At 43.7% G+C, this 24,467-nt stretch overlaps 1 protein-coding gene across 2 annotated transcripts in view; it reads left to right on the top strand.

Moving 5' to 3' along the window:
• The window catches only part of LOC110085956 (ADP-ribosyl cyclase/cyclic ADP-ribose hydrolase 1), a 50,352-nt gene extending 33,532 nt beyond the window's left edge, over window positions 1-16,820 (top strand). Inside the window, exons 6-8 of one of the 2 annotated variants that reach the window (XM_020806580.3) lie at window positions 1,874-1,966; window positions 15,237-15,323; window positions 16,514-16,820. In XM_020806580.3, coding sequence (XP_020662239.1) covers window positions 1,874-1,966; window positions 15,237-15,323; window positions 16,514-16,577 — 244 coding nt within the window. In that variant the 3' untranslated portion in view covers window positions 16,578-16,820. Of the gene's footprint in view, window positions 1-651; window positions 842-1,873; window positions 1,967-15,236; window positions 15,324-16,513 lie in introns of those variants that run through there. The other variant, XR_012087568.2, reaches the window with a different exon arrangement.
• The last annotated feature ends 7,647 nt before the right edge of the window (window positions 16,821-24,467 follow it).

The following is a 24,467-nucleotide window of genomic DNA, read 5'->3' as shown; positions in this document are numbered from 1 at the left end:
AAGATTTAAAAAGAAATTCAGTTTGTTGCAAAAGCAAAGCATTCAGAAACATTTCCATAACTACAGTTAGAACTCTAACAAACTCCAGCTAGAAAAAATAAAACAATAAAATCACTAGCTAAGAAAAATAAGGAAAAGCATTGCTTCCCCTCTAACTCTTGAAGAACTACATCCTAAAAGAATTTCAGGAACTCCAATGTCCACCTAAGAAACCATAGTCCATTAAAATCCATAAGGCAAAAAAATCCCTTTTAGAAATCCCTGATGGAAAAGTCCTTTTAGAAATCCATAAGGTGAAAAAGAAGTCTTAAAAATCCATGAGACGAAAAAGGACTCTGCAAAACTGCATTTTCTTTTCTGTGCTGGAATACCCCCCTTTTCCTCTCACCCGTTGACAGCTAATCAGGAAGAAGGAAAAGTTATCTCTCTTAGTCCTTCCAGTCTCATGAGAACACAGGTGTTGTTTTGATTTCACTGCTAGAATGTTTAGACTTCAGTAGGAATGGAATGTTTAGAATTCCGTATCCTGGGTGACTAGATGAGAACAAGGACTTCTGTGAAGGAAAACAGCATCTGGAAACTTCCATTAGAATTACACAGACCAAGAATAGATTCTTTCTAGCTAATTTCATGACTACAAATTCCATTTAGAAATTACTTTCTGGCTTCTATGACCCATGTCATCACACTGTGTCCAGTTCTGGACACTAGAAGAAGAATGCCACAACCTGGAAGAGGTTCAGAGGAAGGCAACAAGATTGATCAGGAAAGTGGAAACCAAGCCCTATGAGGAAAGACTGAAAGAACTGAGCATGTTTAGCCCTGAGAAAAGAAGACTGAGGTGAGCTATACAGTGGTGCCTTGCAAGACAATGTTAATCCGTTCTGCGGAAATCGCTATCTTGCGAAAACATCGTCTTGCGAAACCACATTTCCCATAGGAATGCAGTAAAAATTAATTAATGTGTTCCTATGGGATTTTTTTTTAAAAAAGGCACTTAAGGGGTAGGGAGCTGGGGAAGCACCATGGGAGGACTGGCAGGGGGTCCTCTCACGGCAATCGCTGGCTTTGGAGGTCCCATGCCAGTCCTCTGATGGTGCAGGAAAAGCCTCCAAAGTGCTCTAAAGCTGGTGTGGGTAGTTTTGGGGCACCCCTGCCAGGATTCTGATGGCTTCCCCTGCACCATCAGAGCCCTGGAGGGGGGCCCCATGGCCACATTCTTCTTGTGAAAAGCGGCCATTCGGGATGGTCATCTAGCGAAGCACCAAAACCCTAGCCAGATCCATTCGTCTAGCGGGTTTTTCGTGCTGTGAGGCGATCATCTTGCGGGGCACCACGGTAATAGCATTTTTCTAATTCAAGTATCTAGAGGAGGAACAAGATATGTTTTTGATCATTCCAGAGGGCAGAACATTTGATAATGGGCTCAAGATACAGGCAGCCAGCTTTAGGCTAAATATAAAAAAAAAATTTAACTGTTAGAGTAGTACAACAATGAAACCAGTTACCTCAGGAGGTGGTAAACGCTCCAAAACTGGAGGCATTCAAGATAAAATTTGAGAACCATCTGTTAGATCTGCTTTGATTTGGATTCCTGCATTGGGCAGGGGGTTGGACTCAGTGATCTTAAAGGCCCCTTCAGCTCAATGATTCTATGATTCTATGAAATAAATAAGTAAATAAGTCCTCCCCACCCTTCTCAGCAGGTTTTTAGGGAATTCAGAGACCTGACAGATGGAAGGGAATGTATCGACTCTGGCACCGCCAATAGGATCCAGCAGAATTGCACCACTGGATTTAATCCCTTTTGTGACAATTGCTGATCAATCATTTATTAAGTATGCACACACAAATCCTTGTCCTGTTCTTTCAGCATCTTTGGCAGCATTGAAATTTTTAACTTAAATCCGGATAAAGTCTCCAAGGTGCACATTTGGCTGATGCATGACATCGATAGACCTCAAAGGTATGGTTTGCTGAAGCAGAATAAAATGTTTAAATGGAGTATGTAAAAATATTATATTTCTACTAAACGGATTTGCTTGTTCCCAGAAGAAGGACTTCTCCTTCATTGGTTTTACTGTTTTTGTTTCCAGAGCAAAAGCACAATCTAGGCAACCATCTTGAAATAGCTTTGTTGTTGTTAAATTAACATTATAAATTGATGCACTTTTTATCTTTCTTTCTTTCTTTCTTTCTTTCTTTCTTTCTTTCTTTCTTTCTTTCTTTCTTTCTTTAGTTAGTTAGTTAGTTAGTTATTTATTTATTTATTTATTTATTTATTTATTTATTTATTTATTTATTTATTTATTTATTTAACTTATATGCCGCCCACACTACCCGAAGGTCTCTGGGCGGCTTACAACAGATGTTGTAATCTTTATGGAAGAACATTGGAATGGCATTGCAGAATATTAAAGAAAGAGTTTTTTAAAAATATGTACACTGTCTAGTACTGTATCACTATTTGTGACATTATTCTCTGCCTTTTGTTTTATGTCAGAGGCCTAAGTTTAAAAAATTCTCCAAATTGTCATTTGCTATAAGTACTGTGTTACATTATCACAGTACTTATAGTACAGAACTGTACTTGAAAAGATGAAATGCTTGACTATTAAAGCAGTTCAAGCAGTTCAAGTCTGTAATCTATATATGACTTTTTGCCAGTAGAGGGCTGGATATCACAGAAAAACATTCTGTTTCTGCTGTTTGAGATTATAAATCATGGTAGAAATATCTACTAGTAGTTGTTCATTGTACAGATAGCAAACAGCAGGCAAAGTAACCCTAAACCTTAGGACAACAGGAACAAAATAAGACCCTAGGGGGAAAAGAGAAAGAAAGATGCACCCCCCCCCAAAATAGTTGAGGGCTAAAAGAAGAAACAGAAGTTAAAATAGGGAAAGGAAGGGGAAAGTAACAGACAGTGTATACCAGTCCAGTCTGGAAACAGCAGTACAGTACTGAATAAATCTATGTTATATAAGAGATACAGAAAGTTCTAGCATATGGATGTACCTGTATCCCCCCTTTTTATTTTTTGAAACAGAGATAAACACATATATTTTGTTCCTCTCATCATTATGATCCTGATTTAAGTGCCTTTGGCCAAAATCCTCTTGAATAATTGATTTTATTTATTTATTTCGAATATTTTTACTATGCCTTTCTCCTTGAAAAGGACCCAAGGCAGCTTATAACATTGAAATACAATATTAAAGTTTAGAACAATGAATATATAAGGGTAATTAACATCTGTTACATACAGCACTGATGTTACCTGTCTGTCATGGGTTTGGAGGGAAAGTTCCATCCTATGGGGAGTGGAAGGCGGGACATCAGGAGGAGGGGCTGTACTGTATAAATAAGTGATGCCTGTGTGGTGGAAGACAGACTGAGACACACTAAGAGAGATGCTGAGAGACACTGGGTTGTGACGAAGCAGCAGCTGGGAAGAAGAAGCTGTTGTGGGAGTCTGTGTGTCAGACAGGGTACTACTGTGTGTCAGAGTACCAACCTGATAGGTTCAGGTGTCTGTGGGTTAGCCAGAACTGATAGGTTCAGGGTCTGTGCTTTAAGTTAAGGTTCTGTGTGAACCAACCTGTATGTATGTGGGAGTGAAACTAAGCCACGTTACTTTATCTGATTCACCTGATTGTTTTATTTTCCCTGTGTGTATTTAAATAAACCTTATTCTTTTTATTGTTTAAAAATCCATCCCTGGTCTGTGTGACTTCTTACAGGGAATGGTTGGTGGCAGCTTAGTGTAACTGTGTGGCAGATCCCAGTAGGTCTGGGTTTGTCACATTGATTGGTGTCCAGCGTGTGGGATACGACTGGTCCAGTTGTCCAGCGGTCCAGCAAAGCCTTGGCAAGTGTGCCCAGAGCAAGGGGGGTCTAGTCAGGGACAGTCTGAGGCGCGTAGGTAATCTTCTAGGTGTACCTCACGGGGAGGTGCGCTAGTAGAAGAACGTGCCAACTGGGGAGACTTAGATTAAAGTGCTCTGAGGCAGCCTAGTTTTGGCGGGAAAAAGCTGAGGCAAAACTGCGTAGCAACAGCGAGCTAGCTTGCCAGCTGAGAGGCCCAGCAGAGGGGGGTAGGCTCTGACTCGATACTGTTGCAAGTTAGTGCTGAAGAACAGCAGCCTAGAGAAGGCTGGTTCTGAGGCAAGAAGGAAAAAAGTGGTCGTTTTATTTTGAGGCTTGACTTTTTAAAGCAGCCTGTTCTGAGGGGGGATTATGCCCTTGACTCGAAGCCAGATAGCAGACATGAGTGAAGTGAAAGACCCCCAGATTGACCAAGGTTCTGAGGATGAATTTGGCTCAGTGCAGGGTGACAGCACAGGAGAGCAGAACCCAGAACTCAGAAAAATGCTCCTAGCCCAACAGCATGAACTGAGGGTGAGGGAAATGGAAATCAGAAGAAAAGAAAGAGCTGAAATCAGTCAGGCAGAGGCAGATGCCAAGAAAAGGGGAATGGACATGAGGATCAAACAGATGGAACTGAAACTCCAAATTAGAATGGTACAATTAGAATTGAAGTTCCTAAATAAGTTCATTAACAATTTATCAGTGGAAGAAATGTCAAAGAAAGAAAAGTATGAGGCTCAGGCCAGACAAAGGGAGCAAGATCTTGAAAAATATAATCAGCAAAAAGACATTAAATTAAAAGAAATCAGAGATAAGACGGAAGAAAAAGTAAAAGAGATAAAAGCTAGGGCTGAGGAAGAAATTTTACAGATCAGGGCTGAGTTTGAGGCCAAGCAAAAGGAGCTGGATTTGAGAATAAAAGGAAAAAGCCAGCAAGGGGGAGGGGCCCATGGTGAAGGGAAGCCCTCAGACATGAAACTAAGACCTCAGATTTTGGAGGGAAAACCAAAACAAGATGAGAGAGAATCAAAATACACCAGAAAATGTTATTTCTGTCAGGGAAAGGGTCATCTAATCTCAGAGTGTGAGAAATTGAAGCAGCTAAAAGGAATGGTGCCTCAGGAGTCTAGTGGGACCAAGCCAAAAGCTGTGTTCTGTGTCCAGAAAGAGCAAGGCTCAGTGTCACTGAGGGAGCCTGTTGCCATGACTACTCAGTCTGGAACAGCTACCTCTGCTGATCAGGCTGAGGAAAATGGTCCTCTTATAGAGGTAAAGCGCTGCTTGCTGGTGAAAACAGATTCTCAGTTGTTTGAGACAGCCGGGGTGGACGTAGGAATACTTGACCGTCAGTATAGGGGGCTGCGGGACACTTGTTCCCAGGTAACCCTGTGCCATCCAGATATTATTCCTCGGGAGTTTATAATCCCAAATGAGAGCATGAAGGTGGCAGGGATTGAGGGGCAGGTAATCTCTCTGCCAGTAGCAGAGGTACCGGTCAACTTTCAAGGCTGGAGGGGCGTTTGGCGGCTAGCGATTTCATCGACTCTGCCAGCAGCCGTACTCGTGGGAAATGACCTGGCTGAACATGTGAAACGGGTGCTAGTGATTACACGCTCACAAGCCACCACGGGGACAGTTCAGGGGGGTAATGATGAGCCAGAGACGGAAGCAGAGGGGAGTTCAGAAGCTGTGGTGGAAACCTTAACCACAGACAGCAGATTTGGACAGGAGCAAAAGGCAGACGCCACTCTCCAAAAGTGTTTTGAACAGGTGACTGACGCCCAGCTAACACCTGAAACCCCAGTGAGATTTCTGGAGAAAAAGGGGATTTTATATAGAGAAACCCTGAGGAATATCTCAAAAGGGGGAGATGGGATCAGAAGTCAGCTGGTGGTACCTGAAAAGTATCGCCCCATGATCTTACAAAGGGGTCACTCTGACATGTTTGCTGCACACTTAGGGGTGAAAGGGCCCCTTGATTTGATCAAACAAAATTGGGAGCAGATCAACCAGGATGACCCACAAGACGTTGTGACATACATAGACACCTTGATGAATGACCTAAGGAGAAATTTAGAGCTGGCAGCAGAAAACCTGCAAGCTCAGAAGGTCAGACAGAAAACATGGTATGACCACAAAGCTAGAGAGAGGCACTTTGACCCAGGGGAGGAAGTGCTTTGGCTTAGGCCCTGCAGAGAGAATAAACTGCAGCTCAAATGGGCAGGACCATATAGGGTCATTTCCAAGATGTCAGACCTGAACTACCTAATAGAGCAGGAGGAGAACCAAGCAAGGAGGGTGGTTCATGTGAATGCCCTAAAACCCTACTACAGAGGGGAACAGAGGGTTTTATTCGCGATAAAAGCAGCTGAGAGTGAGGAAGCGGAATTACCCTTCTGGGAGGGTAGAGGGGAAGTAAAATACAACCCAGAGGAGGTAAAGATCAGTCCTGCACTCACCCAAGACCAGCAGCAAGAACTAAAAATGCTGCTTAGTAAATATCAACAGGTGTTTTCCAACAAGCCGGGGATAGTGAAGGGAGTGATGCATCGGATCCACACCGGGGATGCACCCCCGCAGGCAGTATCCCCATACCGAGTAACGGGACCCTATAGGGACAAGGTGCGGAAGGAGCTGGACGAGATGCTGAGGGAGAACATAATCGTCCCCTCTTCTAGTCCTTGGTCCTCTCCGATAGTCCTTGTGGACAAGCCTGATGGGAGCATTAGGTTTTGTGTTGATTACAGGAAATTAAACCGTGTAACCCCTCCTGATGCCTACCCAATGCCCAGGCTAGACAACCTGATTGAAACCATAGGGGGTTGTCGGTTCATCTCATCATTGAACCTGGTAAAGGGATATTGGCAATTAAGAATTGATCCCAGGGATCAAGAAAAGACTGCCTTTTGCAGCCCTTTTGGTCTCTATGAGTTTCGAGTCCTGAGCTTTGGTCTCAGAAATGCACCAGCCACATTCCAAAGGCTGATGGACCAGACCTTGGCAGGGCTCAGTGACTTTACAGTGGCCTACATTGACGACATAGGGATCTTCAGTAATACCTGGGAAGATCACCTGATACACCTGGAGTTAGTGCTGCAGAGGTTAAGTGCAGCAGGGCTAACGGTAAAGGCCAGCAAGTGTCAGCTGGGTAGCCCAGAAATAAAATACTTGGGTCACATGGTAGGGGGAGGAATGATAAAACCCCTGGAGGCCAAAATAGAAGCTGTTCGTGATTGGCCTAGACCCAGCACCAAGAAAAAAGTCAAATCATTTCTTGGGTTGGTGGGCTACTACCGAAAGTTCATCCCGAGGTTTAGCGAGATTGCGGCTCCGCTGACCGATCTGACGAGGAAGAAGGCTGATGACCGCATCCCGTGGACCAGCGACTGTGAGGCGGCGTTCCAGAGGTTGAAGGAGGCGTTAATCAACTATCCAGTCCTGCGTGCTCCAGACTTCGACCGGGAGTTCATCATCTACACCGATGCGTCTAACAGCGGCGTAGGAGCAGTTCTGTGCCAGGAGGATGAGAATGGTGACCAGCATCCAGTGTCCTACCTGAGTAGGAAACTTCAAAAAGGTGAGAGACATTTGGCAACCGTGGAGAAGGAGTGTTTGGCCATAGTCTACGCGATCCAGAAGGCCAAGCCTTACATCTGGGGAAGACATTTTATTCTGTGTACTGACCATTCACCATTGCAATGGTTAAAGACAATGAAAACCCACAATAGCAAACTTATGAGGTGGGCTTTAAACCTACAGGACTATGACTTTGAAGTGAAGGTGGTCAGAGGGTCAGTGAACTGTGTTGCTGACGCCTTATCAAGAAGACCTGAAGAATGAAGACGGCGAAAGAAACATGGACTATGTGTATATAATGATGACAAAAGTTAAATGTACCTGGTTTTGAATTTGGTTTGTATAAATAAAGGTAAATGGATGTAATGTATATGGTAAATGTTTAAATGCATATTTGCTATGGTAAACTTAGAATGTAAGTATGAGTAAGTATGGTATTATATGGTATGTATAACTGTTGTTGTATGTTTTATCCAGGTTGTTTTTTGGTGAAAAGCACTTTTAGCTTTCCCCCTACAAAACAACTTATAAAGAGGGGAGGTGTTACATACAGCACTGATGTTACCTGTCTGTCATGGGTTTGGAGGGAAAGTTCCATCCTATGGGGAGTGGAAGGCGGGACATCAGGAGGAGGGGCTGTACTGTATAAATAAGTGATGCCTGTGTGGTGGAAGACAGACTGAGACACACTAAGAGAGATGCTGAGAGACACTGGGTTGTGACGAAGCAGCAGCTGGGAAGAAGAAGCTGTTGTGGGAGTCTGTGTGTCAGACAGGGTACTACTGTGTGTCAGAGTACCAACCTGATAGGTTCAGGTGTCTGTGGGTTAGCCAGAACTGATAGGTTCAGGGTCTGTGCTTTAAGTTAAGGTTCTGTGTGAACCAACCTGTATGTATGTGGGAGTGAAACTAAGCCACGTTACTTTATCTGATTCACCTGATTGTTTTATTTTCCCTGTGTGTATTTAAATAAACCTTATTCTTTTTATTGTTTAAAAATCCATCCCTGGTCTGTGTGACTTCTTACAGGGAATGGTTGGTGGCAGCTTAGTGTAACTGTGTGGCAGATCCCAGTAGGTCTGGGTTTGTCACAACATCATTAAAGGACAATATTTAAAGCTAAGAACAATGAATATAAACAGGCATCTTACATAATTAAAAGGCAGTATTAAAGCTAGAAACAATATGCATACAAATATTAAAAGAGAAAAAAGTCACTCTGAGAAATGAAGAACACAGTAACAATCCATCTAAAAATCAACACAATAACAATCTATCCAAAAATCAGAAACAGGTAGCTAGGTTACTAAGGGAAGGCTTGCCTGAAGACAAAGGTCTTTGCCTGCTTGTGAAAGGACAGCAAAGATGGGGTCAGTCTATGGTGGCCTAAGTTATGCCCTCCTCTTGTGGGAGGGCATAACTTAGGCCACCATAGAAAAAATGACATCATCTTCATCAGCATGACCAGATGTCTGGGCTTTAGCTAGTGAGTGCTAATTTTAGTCCTCTCTTGGATGCTGGTTGATGCAATTGACATAATTTCCTCTACAACAGCATAAATTGTGCAAGATGATTTTGATCATAATTTTCACATGTTCTGAGTACTTTTTTGCTTTTAAAAAATTAGGATTAATAAACTATTGGTTTGCTCTTATATATCAGGGAAGTAGAAAACCATGGAAAGATTGAGTGAAGAAAGGAGATGACAAATATTAATTGTATACTTGGCAACAGAAGTAATACATAGGACTGTATAAAGCTCTTCCCTCTCCTGCAACCTTTATGAACATTAAGTCCAGAATCTAAACTTACCTACATACATCATTAGGTAATTCACTGAAAAAGAAAAGGGGGGAAATTAAATGTTAATTCAACATCACCCCTGTTTTTCTTGTGTTTTTCTGGTAGTGCTTCTGAAGTTCCATGGTGGAAGAAAGCATAACAAAAGTACTGAAGTGTAATTTACATTATAAGGGAAGGAATATTATTTGTACTGATTATTTCTGTGTTAGCCAGATCCATTTCCCCCTTTTGTTGTTAAACAAAAAATAGTAAGGCAAAATATCATTATTGCTGGTTTTTATATTTTCCAAAGTAGGATTCTTAGAGGATGTAATGGGGTGGCAATGTCAGGGCAAGCCCATTCATAGCTTCTTATTTTTAGGTACAAGAGGGAGAATGGCTCTCTTCTTGTAAATGAAGGCACTGGAATTTCAAAAAGCATTTAGGAATGAGACACTTTTCTTTTCTTGAAATGCATTTACAACTAATACAGAATTTAGAACACTTTACTTAAACGGGAACGGAAAAACCCATAGGAATGCATTAAACTTCGTTTAACTTCGTTTAATGCGTTCCTATGGGGATAAACTCACCGTTCAGCGATGTTCCTCCATAGGGGGGGCATTTTCGGTGCCTCTAAAGTGAGGCAACACAGCGGGACAGCGATTTTGGAACCGCGACCAGCAGACCGAAAATGGGGCCTTTGGCATTTTCCCCCAGCTGAGCGGCAGGATCTTCAAAGGCCCGCCGCTCAGCTGGGAGAAAATGTCGGCAGTTGGTCGGTGGTGGCTTTGGAAGGACCCCGAAGCCACCGCCGACCGCCGACATTTACCTTCCGAGATCTCAAAGGGCTTCCCCCCCCCCACATAGGAGGAAGCCCTTTGAGAGCTCGGAAGGCTCTCAGCGGCGGCGGGGGCAGGGTAGGGGGTGTCCGGATGGCTTCCAGGCGAAGCAATGGAAGCCATCCGGACCCCCCTACCCTGCCCCCGCCACCGGGAGCCGCGCCACGCCCGCCTATCCCAGCCATGTTGGGACTCCCGGGAGTCCGAGCATGGCTGGGATAAGCGGGTGCAGCGCGGCTCCCGGCGGTGGGGTCAGGGTAGGGGGGGTCCGGATGACTTCCAGGCGAAGCACTGGAAGCCATCCGGAACCCCCCCTGCCCCCGCCGCTTGGAGCCCCCCGTGCCCGGCCAGCGCGTCCGAGCGGCGGTGGAGAAGCCTTCCCCCAAGGCCTCTCGGAAGCGCTGGCCACAAAAATGCTGCCCAGTGCATCCGAGCAGTGGCAGCAGAGCCTTACCCCTCCTCCTGGCTCTGCCCGACCCACCCCTCACCCTCATCTCCGCCGCCACTGGGTTTCGGAAGCCAGTTCCAAAGCCCAGTGGTGGCGGCGGAGAAGGGGGTGAGGGGTTGGGAGGAGGGCGGCCGGGAACACCCGAGCCTTGCCCTCCTCCTGGCTCTGCCCGACCCACCCCTCACCCTCATCTCCACCACCGCTGCTGGGTTTCGGAAGCCGCATCCAAAGCCCAGCGGCGGCGAAGGGGGTGAAGGGTTGGGAGGAGGGCGGCCAGGATCCGCATCGCGGCCGGCTACCCCATCTATGGTCGGACTCTCGGGAGTCCAACCATGAATGGGGTAGCCGGCCGTGAGGCGGATCCAAGCGGCGGCGGCGGCAGGGTGGGAGGGTCCAGATGCCTTTCAGGCATCCTGGGCTTGGATCTGCCCCGCGGCTGGCTACCCCATCCATGGTCGGAGGCTCCCGCCGCTCAGCTGGGGGAAAATGGGGCCTATGGGGAAAAAATCGCAAAGCGATTTTTCCCCATAGGCAACATCGTAATGCGATCACAAAAGCGATTGCAAAAAAGCCATCACTATGCGGATTCATCATTAAACGGGGCACTCGTTATACGAGGCACCTATGTTAGGCATCCTTCAGTCTCAAAAGACTATGGTATCGTGCTCTGTATGGAGGACTTGGAGCAGCGTCTAGTGTGGCTGAGGAGGCCGATTCGAGAGTGACAGTCTCTTCCACACTGAAGACAAATCCAATTTGTCCCCTGCCCAGCTCCCTGGTTTTGCTGCTTTTGTGACTTCCTCTTTGCCTCAGCCTGCTGGGCAAGGGTCTCTTCAAATTGGGAGAGGCCGTGATGCAATGCCTGCCTCCAGGCTAAACGCTCAGATGTCAGGGTTTCCCATCTGTTGAGGTCCATTCCTAAGGCCTTCAGATCTCGCTTGCAGATATCCTTGTATCGCAGCTGTGGTCTCCCTCTGGGGCGGTTTCCCTGCACTAATTCTCCATACAGGAGATCCTTTGGAATCCGACCATCAGCCATTCTCACTACATGCCCAAGCCAACATAGACGTCGCTGTTTCAGTAATGTGTTCATGCTGAAAATTCCAGCTCGTTCTAGGACTACTCTGTTTGGAACTTTGTCCTGCCAGGTGATACCAAAAATCCGTCGGAGACAATGCATATGGAAGGTGTTTAGCTTCCTCTCCTGCCGTGCACAAATGGTCCAGGACTCACTACAGTACAGGAGTGTGCTTAGGACACAGGCTCTATAGACTTGGATCTTCGTATGTGTCGTCAGCTTCTTATTGAGCCATACTCTCTTTGTGAGTCTAGAGAACATGGTAGCTGCTTTGCCAATGCGTTTGTCCAGCTCGACATCCAGAGACAGGGTGTCAGAGATGGTTGAGCCAAGGTACACAAAGTCATGAACAACCTCCAGTTCTTGTGTGGAGATGGTAATAGAAGGAGGTGAGTCCACACCCTGGCCCATGACTTGTGTTTTCTTCAGGCTGATTGTTAGTCCAAAGTCTTGGCAGGCCTTGCTGAATCGATTTATGAGTTGTTGGAGGTCTTCAGCAGAGTGGGCAACAATGGCTGCATCATCTGCGAAGAGGAAGTCCCGCATGCATTTCAGTTGGACTTTGGTCTTCGCTCTCAATCTAGAGAGATTAAAGAGCTTTCCGTCTGATCTAGTCCGGAGATAGACACCCTCGGTTGCAGTTCCAAAGGCATGCTTCAGCATGACAGCAAAAAAGATCCCAAAAAGTGTTGGTGCAAGGACACAGCCCTGTTTCACTCCGCTTCGGATGTCAAAGGGGTCTGATGCTGAGCCGTCAAAAACTACAGTGCCTTTCATTCCCTCATGGAAGGATCTGATGATGTTAAGGAGACGGGGTGGACATCCAATCTTGGGAAGTATTTTAAAAAGGCCATCCCTGCTAACCAAGTCAAATGCTTTTGTAAGGTCTATGAAGGCCACTAAGAGTGGCTGTTGTTCCCTGCATTTCTCCTGCAGCTGTCGGAGGGAGAATACCATGTCAGTGGTGGATCTATTAGCTCGGAATCCACACTGTGATTCTGGATAGACTCTGTCTGCAAGAACCTGGAGCCTCTTCAGCACAACACGGGCAAGCAGCTTCCCTACAACGCAAAGAAGAGAGATGCCACGGTAGTTATTGCAGTCACCCCTGTCGCCTTTGTTCTTGTACAATGTGACGATGTTTGCGTCCTTCATGTCCTGTGGGACTCCACCTTCCCTCCAGCAGAGACAAAAGACTTCATACAGTTCAGTGGTGATGATCTCCTTACAGCACTTCAGCACTTCAGCAGGGATGTTATCCTTTCCAGGTGCCTTGCCGGAGGCGAGGGAATCCAAGGCCGCTTTTATTTCTGCTAAGGTTGGTTCACTGTCCAGCTCTTCCAAGACAGGCAGGCACTCAATGTTATTTAATGCTTCTTCGGTTACTACATTCTCTCTGGAATATAGCTCGGAGTAGTGCTGTACCCAGCGTTCCATCTGCTGTGCTCGGTCCTGGATGGGCACACCTGTAGCAGACTTCAAGGGAGCAGATTTCTTCTGCATTGGACCTAAGGCCTGTTTGATACCGTCATACATTCCTTTGATGTTACCTGTGTCCGCTGCTATCTGTATCTGGGAGCAGAGCTGGAGCCAATAATCATTGGAGCATCTCCTGGCAGCCTGTTGGACTTGGCTACGAGCAGCTCGAAGAGCTTGCAAGTTGTACTCGCTAGGACAGGTTTTGTATGCTGCTAGAGCTCTTCTCTTATCCTCGATGGCTGGCATTAGCTCCTCTGAATGGGCTTCGAACCAGTCAGCCATCTTTTTGGTCTTCTTGCCAAAGGTGGACAAGGCGGTGTTATAGACAGCGTTCTTGAAGTGTTCCCATCGTTTAGGTGCATTTACATTAGCCGGACCTGGGAGAGCTTCCTCGAGTGCTTGGGTGAATTCCTTCACTTTTCTTTGATCACGAGTCTTGCTGATGTCAATACGTGGTCTTCCTTCCTTTTTCGTGTGATATACTCTCTTTGTTCGTAGTTTTACTCTACTACACACCAGGGAGTGATCAGTATCACAATCAGCACTCTGGTAACTGCGTGTGATCGTAATACTAGGGAGGCTAGAACGTCTAGTGAGGATCAGATCAAGCTGATGCCAATGCTTGGATCTTAGATGTCTCCAGGAAACTCTGTGTTGCAGCTTCGTATTAAAGAATGTGTTGCTGACACAGAGACCATAATAACAGCAAAACTCCAGCAAGCGTTGGCCATTTTCATTCATCTTTCCAATGCCAAAACGGCCTAGACAAGTGGGCCAAGAATTATGATCAGCACCAACTCTAGCATTAAAGTCTCCAAGAATGAACAGTGCCTCTCTTTCAGGGACTTTTTGGATAGTAGCTGCCAGATCGTCATAGAATTTGTCTTTCACTTCTGGAGTGGATGACAGTGTTGGTGCATATGCACTAATGAGGGTTACTGGTCCTGCTGATGAGTGGAGCTGCAGAGACAGGATTCTTTCACTCCCCACAGTAGGTGGAACAATGCATCTCAGGAGAGTATTTCTGACTGCAAAGCCAACACCATATTCCCTGGTCTCATTCAATGGTTTTCCCTGCCAGAAAAATGAGAAGTTTTTTTCTTTGACAGATCCCGAGTCTGGCAATCTTGTCTCTTGCAGGGCAACAATGTCCATCTGTAGTCTACTTAATTCCATGTCAATGACAGCTGTCTTGCGCATATCGTCTATTTCTTGGAGGTCGTCAGGAAAGCCATAGTCAGGAAAGCCAGGGGTCATTGTCCGTACATTCCAGGTGCCCAGCTTAAGGGCAGAAGTTTTCTTGTGATTGTTGCATGGTGCACAGTTATCGATCTGCTTGTCGGGTTTGACCCTAAACCCCACGCACCCCGTGAAGTTAACAGACCGTGGCGAGGTAGCACCTTACTGGCTGGGGGCTGCCCAGCTTAAGGCGGGCGGTATCTACCTAGTGAGGTGCAATGACCTCTCCCACCGTCAGAAGTAGCCCCTGGCGTCCTGCTCTATGCCAATTGAGCAGAGACTTATAACCGGTAACTGCTACTTCCCGTGTTGTTTCGACGCTGTATGCGAAGCTGGAGTGTCCTCTCCAGAGCACGAAGCCTGGGTAAAATAATATGGAGGACAGGCTGTTACCCAAGCAGCAAATCCCCCCGTCTCCATGTCGCTGAAGTAGTCCAGTGGAAAGGCAAGAGCCAGTACAACTGGTTCCAGTGACGTCGCAGGAGTTGGCAGAATGACACAAACTGCCTCCGGGACTCCAGCTCCGGATTTACAAGGCACCACTGTATCTCTAATCTTATTACTTAGCATAGTGATTTGCACTGACGTATTTGGGTACTGTTAGATTCTTTTAAGGTAATTTCATTGATTGTGCCATGCTCTGAGATCTTTTACATAGTAAATAACAACTAGAGTAGGCTCATTTGAATCAAAGGAGATGACTCACCAAATCCCCACTGAGCCTACTCTAGTTTGCCTTGTTATGCTAAACAACAGGATTTCAACCATTGTTGTCAAAAGAACCATTATTATGGTCCCATTAATTTCCTTATTACTTGTAACATATGATGTCAAATCTCTAGACAGCTAGCAGTAAATATTACAGTGGCAACTATCATTTGGTAGGACATTTGGAACAGAAACATGATTTCTTTTATTTCCAGTGAATCTTGCACAGGCCATTCTGTAGCAAAGCTGAAAGAAATCCTGGAAAGCCGACGAATAAGTGTCTCATGTGAAGATAATTACAGGTAATTTGCTGTATTATTTTATGTGCTAGTTATCAGCTTGTTTAAAATAGTAAAGGTAAAACTGAATAAATTCAGAAATCCTGTATTCTCATGTCAGTTCACATACAAATTGGACGGTGAAAGGAGAGTTGAACAGTAAAAGTTGTACACAAAAAAAGTAGTCTCCCCAACTTTCTGTTTTCGTACTCTTATGTTCTCAAGGTTGTTTGGTTTAGGGAGCCCTGCTCTCCACTCTCAGTTCTGATTACAGAAAGAGTCTTGAAACAAGAACAATGTCCAAAGGAAGTACATTAAGAAGGGAGATAAGTGAGCCCTTCTCTTCCATTTATACCTTTTATTATCTGGGCTAGCACATAAAAAGAAATGTATGGCTGCTGGTATCCCATCTGGTTTAGCCTTCAGACTATTTTAAATTACTAGCATAATTCACTTGTAAAACTGAGCTTATGGTCTCTAAACATAACTGAACTATATAGAGATCTACAGTAGTAGTAGTAGCAGTAGCGGTAGTACCAATATGAAAATTAGTTTGACATGGACACTAGTTCAGAGAGCTGTGGTGGCTTTAGACCTAGTTTTCATCAAACACACATTCCCTGTGCAGATACTTGCTGACACTCAGTGTTTTGTTTTGTTTTAATGCAATCTATGATACGGCATTTGGTGCAGCTGCTTGAATGAACAAGTTAAAAATGCCATTAGACTCATGTTGCATAGATGTAAGCCACTCTTTCAATTCCTATTTATAGTCCTTAGAGACTTTCATAGAATTAAGGCTATTGCTAATTGCTTGTTTTATAAACTGACAACTGCCTTAACACAATTCTTTTTTGGAATACATAGATTCCCCTGTAAACACTGGATGTTGGAGATCTGCCTTTTCTTTATCTGATTTTGCAGATGTACAGCTCAATCCAGTAAATTAGCAAACATGGTTTAGTTTTTACAGAGAATCAAAGCTTTCTTACATCATCAATGCATTTAAAAAGAATATGCAGAATGTGCCTTATTCTATTGTAATTGTATAAATAATTGAGAACTGTCTTAACGTTATGAGCATATAAAGGATTGTAATACAAAACAGATTGTAGAGTACTTGAGTCGATCTGTAGTTTCTTGTACTGAACTTGACCCAAACAGCTACTGTATGAATAGACTTGCTTATGTATTTCTTTATCATGTTACAACAGGCCAGTTCAGTTGCTTCAGTGTACCAACAATCCCAACCATAACACCTGCAGAATCTGTTCCTGACAAGATGGCTCGCTGCTTCATTTGATTCTTCGTTTATTTTTAAAACCTTGCTTTGCATTCTATCATTTTACTTTTCCCCCTTTCCTTTAATGTGACTTCAAAACTTTGGAGTGCAAACCCATAAATATGTTACTATAATGTTTTGCTTGGTCTTTTAACTCATAGCATTAATGTGTTAACTAGAGATGAGCTAAACCCAGATGGGGACTAGACTTTTTATTAAACCTTCATTTTGTGACTAAACAGATGCCAGTTTTGGTGATTTTTCATGGACACATAAACAGGGGCAAAAAAAAGAGTCCTATCTGAAGCAGCAGCTGCCTTTTAATAGGAGAAAACCTACCAATCAATTATTGTTGGCCTAGTGCTGAGCAGTCCCTGGGCTATCTACACCTACGTACAAAGAAGCCAACACACTTCTCTTTGGAAGAAAAGGCCCCAACTTTATTGGTTATACCAGCAGTCCCTGGCTGAGCATTCAGGAAACTGGATCCATTGCATCAAGTGACCCGATTGCCTCCTGATGTCCATCACTAACGCCTTCAGCAGCTGCTGAAGGTTTCACCAGGAGTGGCAATTGTCTGGAGACCAGATGAGCATATACCACTCCATAGATCCCTGCTATCTGAAAGCAGGGCTGTGTTAACAGTACCTGAGCCATGGCCTTGCCCCAGCTCCTTCCAAGAGGATTCCTTTTAACAACCTGGGATAGCAGGTTGAATCCAACCCCAATGCACCAAACTGCCAACAAAGTTTTGACAAAGGCAACATGACACATAGTACCTGTACAAGTGGAGCAATAACTCCTATTACCCAAGCAATAAACACACCCTGTATTGCCATACCATCACTACCAAAAACAGAGGTGGGGTGAGGTGGTGAGATGTGAAATGGCCAGAGTGGTTCCTCCCACTCCTTTTAAGTTTATTCTAGTGGCAAGATACCATTTTCTAATAGTCATATTAAGTACCTACAGTGCTTGAGTGAAGGTCATAAAACGCAGAACTGCAATATTTGCCAGAATTTCACAAATGTGCACAAAAATAGACAAGTTCACCATACTTTTTTTCTGTGACAATTGTTTGAGGTGATAGATTCAATTTCTATAGATCAATATCGGCAGCAGTTTCCTCTATTTGTAAAACTTCATTGTAAAAAATGAATAATGGGGGTTGTTCACTCAAATGAGCAAGAATCTATTCCTCATGGCATCAAATTTCAGTTTTCAGACTGAAAAAAAAAAAAACAAAGTTCCTGGGTATGTTATTACATTGAAGCTGCCAAAACCTTCAAAACTGACCTCTTTGTCAGTGAAAAAAAGGAAGGAATTCTCAGAAATGGAACATCCAAAGCCTAAAATAATCAAGAGGAAAGATGCTGGCCATAGAGACTGGCGAAATGTTAGGAAGAACAACCGTCAGAACACGGCGAAAGAGCCCGAAAAATCCACAACAACCAATTAAGAGGAAAGAAAAAATGGTTGGCATTTATTTATTTATTTATTTATTTATCTATTTATTTATCTATTTATTTATTTATTTACTTACTTACTTACTTACTTACTTACTTACTTACTTACTTACTTACTTACTTACTTATGTATGTATGTATGTATTATTTATTTATTTATTTATTTATTTATTTATATTCCACCCATCTAGACATGGTCTACTCTGGGCGGCTCACAACATACAAATAGAAACAATTTAAAATATACACAATTTACATAGATAAAACAGAGAAATATAAAATCAAAGAACTTACACCTTTAACAATTAATTTAAAGGTAAAGAGTCCCAAAATGGCACGAGTTAAAAGGAAAGAAATAAGAAATAAGCATCACTTAATTGACTGAAGGCATCTGCGGTAGTTCACCTATCTATACCAATGTCTACTTCTGATTCCAGGGAGACTGAAAATATTGTTTGCTTGGGCTCACTGCCAAATAAGGAAAATGGTCTCTTAGGGGAGAAACACAAATGTCACTGTAAAGGAGTGTTAGAAGTAGAAAGAAAAGCAGTGAGTGAGCTGTCCTTCAAACCATGAAGACTGAAGCAAAAGAGAATACGGAGAAGGGTGTGACTGATAAGGGAAAGGAGTCAAATACAGAGGGAGAAAAAGAGGAGGGGCCAAGTGTGAGGAAAAGGGAGGTGGAAGATTGTTTGGCAGAGGAGAATAAAGGAGGCAATAAAGAGGAGTTGTTGTCGCTCTGGGAGGAAGAAAAGAAGGAGGAATGAGAGTGTTTAGGATAACCATGAAGCCAGGATTGGGAAAAGAAGGGGAAAGGAAAGAGCAAAAGAAGGCATATAAAATAAGAAGTGAATCATTAGAAGATTTTCCCAATTTGAAAGTGAGGGGCCTGCTGCCAGATCCACCTGAGAGGAAACCGGGCAACGTGGTACCAGATCCACTAGAATGGATTGTGATAGTTTTTCCTTGAGGCCATGGCCCCTGGAAGAAGGTGGTCCGGCTGGGACCTACTCATACCAGTGCCTGTCCAGAAGGGGATTGGGCCCACCACCCCTGTTGTGGAACCACATGTGCAGTCCAGAGCAGAGCTATGAGGAAGCCTCATAGGAACACTTTGGGCCAGCCCTGAAGTAAATAATGAGAGACTAAATAGAAAGTTGACGTCCAAGACGGAACCGCTATTGAATGTTAAGTCATTTGACCCCACAGAAATTATTGTTGATTCTCCTACTGTTAAATCAAATAAAAATTTTAATGTGCAAGAAGAGAATCTATTGTTTGTTCCCACCAAGGAACTGTTCAAATTGTTTAACAAATCCAATCACAGTCACCAAGAAGCAACATGGATGCTTCTTTTGTCTACAGATGAGAACTGAGTTCACTTGATCTCAATAAAACCCTCTTAGTTTGAATAATAGACATAGATCCTCTGAGCCTCACTCTCAGTCAGCTTCAAGATTCTGATGGTGAGAAAGATAATGGGTAGGGGGAAATGATATTCAAGATCATCTCCAGAGGGGGAAGACCAGTGGTTCCCCCATATTACCTCTTTGTTTCTGTCTGCAGACATGCATGCTCTGATTATGATCAGATATGAGCTCAAGAAATATACTAGGTCGAGGTCTCCTTCAGGGCTATCAAGTTGTAAACCATCAGCATCCAGACCATCGACACTGAGATCACCAATAAAAGAGTGTAGATTAGGTCTCTTTCTGTGCCATTGAGCCACAAACCATCAATATTAAGAATGTTGGCATTAAGAGGTCCACCAATACCAGAAGGGAGTTCTAGGTTAATAATACTTAGAACAATGAAGCAGTTTCATGGTATACTGTAAAATGCCCTGGGAAACCATATGCAAATGACTGCTCTATATCAGATTTAGTATTATAATCATGTTTTTATAAGGTCTAGTAAAAGGATGCATATTCATTTCCCATTTCCCTGTTTTCCTAAAGGCTCTTTCCCTGAGCATTTTGTACCATGAGGTTTCTTCATTTTTATTTTTCACATAGAATAAACACTTTTCATCCATGCTTCTGTTTTGTATATTTTCTGATTTCTTTAAATTAAATGTTGGTAGTATTACAGATTCCTGATAAATAGAATGAAATGCATTGGAATTCTTTCAATCCTAGTGGTAATTGCATTTGTACAAAATATGTTTTAATATTTGGGCCTCGGTTTTGTTAAAAGCTATATTCACTATGCAAATATAAAGATGTGTAAAAATGCACAGGCTGAAATCTTGTTTCACACGCTACAATTTATCATCATCCACAGTGGGACCAAGACTAGTAACTGTGATTGAGCACAAAAGAGTTCCATCCCTGAGAGGCAGGGTTTTGTCATGGCAAGAACTAGTCGGGTTTCAGGCAAGCTCTTGAAACTGACTGGGTCCCCTTGGTTCCGCCCCCCCAAAACCGGGAGGGGGGAGGATGCAGCTAGGAGAAGCAGTGTCTGAAGCAGCAGAGATGACAAAAGGGGGAATGGAAACAGTGATGGCTGGTTCCCCCTCCGAAGTCACATCTGAGTGCATGGACTGAGGAGGAAGCCATCTTGACAAAGATCTGGGAACACCCCAAGCAGAGAGTGAGAGAGTGCAAAATGATATTGGAAATATGTCAACCAGAGACTCTGAGTAAGTTAAAGTATTTGTTCATGTAAGGAAAAGTTCCATGGAGCCAAATAACTACACAGAAAAGAGCAAAATGGACTTTAACTTAAAAAAAACTTACTGTCACAGTAGAAGTAAGCCCCCCCCCAGATTGGATTGGGAGAAGAAGAGAGAGGAGAAAAAAGGAGAAGTGGGAGAAAACCACCTTGTTATGAAAGGAGAACAATCTAAGATAAAAGTCTCACTCCTGTGACTATCTTGAAATATTGATATCAAATCCTATTTGCTTCAAAGTGTTGCAGATCCTTTAAATTTTTATTGCTGTGATTTGGTGACTGTGAAAATCTTCATCTCTGAGGGACGCTCCACCCTCTCTTGTATCGGATATGTAAATAAGACTGAAAAAGAAAAGTTTAGTGACATTTGCTGACAGAAGATTTAAACAGCACTCCTTAAAGAAAAAAAATCTGCTGACAGAAGACTTAAAGCATCCCTTATTTACTTAATTTAATAAGGGGGGAAATCAATATGGCGACAAAAGGTGGAAAAGAGAGAACTCAAGGGTGCCTGTCTTCTTCCTCGCTCTTTGCAGCGTTTTGAGAGTGGATTTGGAGACAGTCTTCAGACTGCCTGGTACTGCCTGGTATTGCCTGGTACAGTGCTGTACGGACTGTATTTTTATTTTTGGGCTTTTTTTTTTACATTTTTGATTTTTGGATTTTTAAAAGGTGTTCCCTCCCTCCTTTGCTGCCCCCCTTTCCCCCAAAAGGTGCTTGTATTGGCTTGTCTTGATTGAAGAGGTGCTTTTCAACGTGATCTGTTGTCTGAAAGGTGCTTGGTATTTCCTAGAAGGTGCTTGTCTTGGCTGAAAAGGTGCTTGTAACAACCTCCTTCTCTATTTCACCAAGGAGGCCTGTTACACTACATCAACACTCTCTCACACTTCAGGTAGACTGCCACCAACCATTCCCTATAATGAGTCACACAGACAGGAATGGATTTCAAAAACAAAAGAACTAAAATTTATTGATTGGTACACACTTGGATTGGTAAACAAATAAAACAAGAGACTATTTAAATCAAGGCACTAGCATAAACAGACTCTAAATGTTTGTTCCTACAGAACACAGAGCTCACACAGAACTCCACAAAACTCAATACAGAACTGCTCCAGCAGAACTTAAAACAGAACTCCCTCATGACACACTTTCCCCAATATATATCCATCCCAGCTCCACCCACTGATGTCCCGCCTTCCTCCCACTATTGGATGTTAAACTCCCTCCAAAACCTTGAAGGACAGGAGACATCATAGCTGGCTGTAACACCTCCCCCCTTATATGTTGTTTTTGCGGGGGAAAGCTAAATTGCTTTTCTCCCAAAAACAACCAGGAGCAAAATCAACAGGTTAACATTGCAATACAAACATACTTACTTCCATAAATCACTTATTATTACAAAACATAAAAAACACATTACCAGCTTACCTCTCTTTCAATTCACTTACCAAGACTATGCAACCTATATTTAAGTTATTCATTTCATATGCAAACACATAACAACATTTTAAACAACACATGTTTAGAAACATTTCAACCATTTTTGCCAAGTTGCACAGTCCATTGTCCATCCGGTGTCTTCATTCTTCTGGTCTTCGGGATAAGGCGTCAGCCACACAGTTCGCTGTCCCTTTGACGACCTTAACCTCAAAGTTGAACTCCTGCAACATCACAGCCCACCTCATCAGTTTGCTGTTGTGGGTTTTCATTGTCTTTAACCAACTCAGTGGGGAGTGATCAGTGCAAAGAACAAAATGTCTTCCCCAGATGTAAGGCGATAATTTCCGAACTGCAAATACAATCGCAAGACACTCCTTTTCCACGGTCGCCAAGTGTCTCTCTCCTTTCTGCAGCCTTTTGCTAAGGTAGGACACTGGATGATGGTCTCCGATGTCATCTGCTTGGCACAAGACAGCTCCTACCCCGGCATTGGATGCGTCGGTGTACACGATGAACTCCCGGTCGAAGTCTGGAGCACGCAGCACTGGATGGTTGATTAGCGCCTCCTTCAACTTCTGGAACGCCTCCTCACAGTCGCTGGTCCACGGGATGCGGTCATCGGTTTTCTTCCTCGTCAGCTCGGTCAGCGGTGCCGCCATCTCACTGAACCTAGGAATAAATTTCCTATAGTAGCCTATCAGACCAAGGAATGATCTGACTCTTTTCTTTGTATTGGGTCTACGCCAATCACGTATAGCCTCTACCTTTGCTTCTAGGGGCTTGATTACTCCTCCCCCTACAACATGACCCAAATACTTGATCTCTGGGCTACCCAGCTGGCACTTGTTTGCTTTCACTGTCAGCCCTACTGCACCTAACCTCTGCAGTACTACTTCTAGGTGTCTTAGGTGATCTTCCCAGGTGTTGCTGAAGATCCCTATGTCATCGATATAGGCTACTGTAAACTCACTAAGCCCTTCTAAGGTTTGGTCCATCAGCCTTTGGAATGTAGCTGGTGAATTCCTGAGGCCAAAACTAAGGACACGGAACTCAAACAAACCAAAAGGGCTCCAAAAAGCGGTCTTCTCTATAATGTAGTTCAGGTCATTCATTTTTGAGATGACCCTATATGGTCCTGCCCAATTTAATTGTAACTTGTTCCCTTTGAGAGGCTTTAACCACAACACCTCCTCTCCATGGCTAAAGTGTCTTTCTCTCGCCTTTTTGTCGTACCAGGCTTTCTGTCTAGCTTTCTGAGTATGTAGATTTTCTGAAGCTAGCTCTAAGTTCCTTTTCAGGTCATTCATCAGCGTGTCTATGTAGGTAACTACATCCTGGGGATCATCCTCTATGATCTGTTCCCAATTCTGTTTGATTAACTCAAGTGGTCCCTTCACTTTCCTCCCAAACAGAAGTTCAAATGGGCTAAAACCAGTACTGGCTTGTGGTACAGATCTGTACGCGAATAACAGTGACTGCAATTTCTGATCCCAATTGTTTGGATTCTCTGCTAAGTAAGCCCTGATCATTCTCATCAGGGTCCCATTAAACTTTTCAGTTAACCCATTACTTTGCGGATGATAGGCGGTGGTTTCTGTATGCCTGACCCCACAGATTTGCCATAGACGTTTCATGAGCTTTGAGGTAAACGTTGTTCCTAAATCTGTAATTATTTCTGAAGCAAATCCCATCCTTGACATATAATTTACTAGGGCATCAGCTACTGTGTTGGTCTCTATGTTATTCAAGGGAATAGCTTCTGGATACCTCGTGGCATGGTCCACAATAGTGAGAATAAATCTGTTCCCCCTCTTTGTGGCCTTGGGCAATGGCCCTACAATGTCCACACCTATGCACTTAAATGGAGTTGAGATCACGGGTAAAGGGCATAACTTTGCTTTGGTTCTGTCGCGGTTATTTCCCTGTCTCTGACAAACATCGCATCTTCTGCAGAACTCTTTAATTTGCTTCCCTATTTCAGGCCAATAAAAATTCTGTATGATCCTATGCTTAGTCTTGTTTACTCCTAAGTGTGCAGCAAATATGTCAGCGTGTCCCCTCTCCAAGATCATCTGGCGATCTTTTGCTGGCACCACTATCTGTCTTCTAATCCCATCTCCCCCTTTTGAGATATTCATCAGTGTCTCTCTGTACAATATTCCCTGTTTGATGTGGAACCTCTCTGGAGTTTCAGGTGATAACTGTGCTTCTGTCACCTTCTCAAAGCAATTTTTAAGTGTAATATCTTCTTTCTGTTCATTTGAAAAGGTACTGCTCTTGGGCAAATCAATTGTAACTGCTGCT

Source organism: Pogona vitticeps, chromosome 5 (genome assembly GCF_051106095.1).
Source record: "Pogona vitticeps strain Pit_001003342236 chromosome 5, PviZW2.1, whole genome shotgun sequence".
NCBI classification, from domain to species: Eukaryota; Metazoa; Chordata; class Lepidosauria; order Squamata; family Agamidae; genus Pogona; species Pogona vitticeps.
Note: the sequence above shows the minus strand (reverse complement) of the source record. Positions and strands in the feature narration are given on the sequence as shown.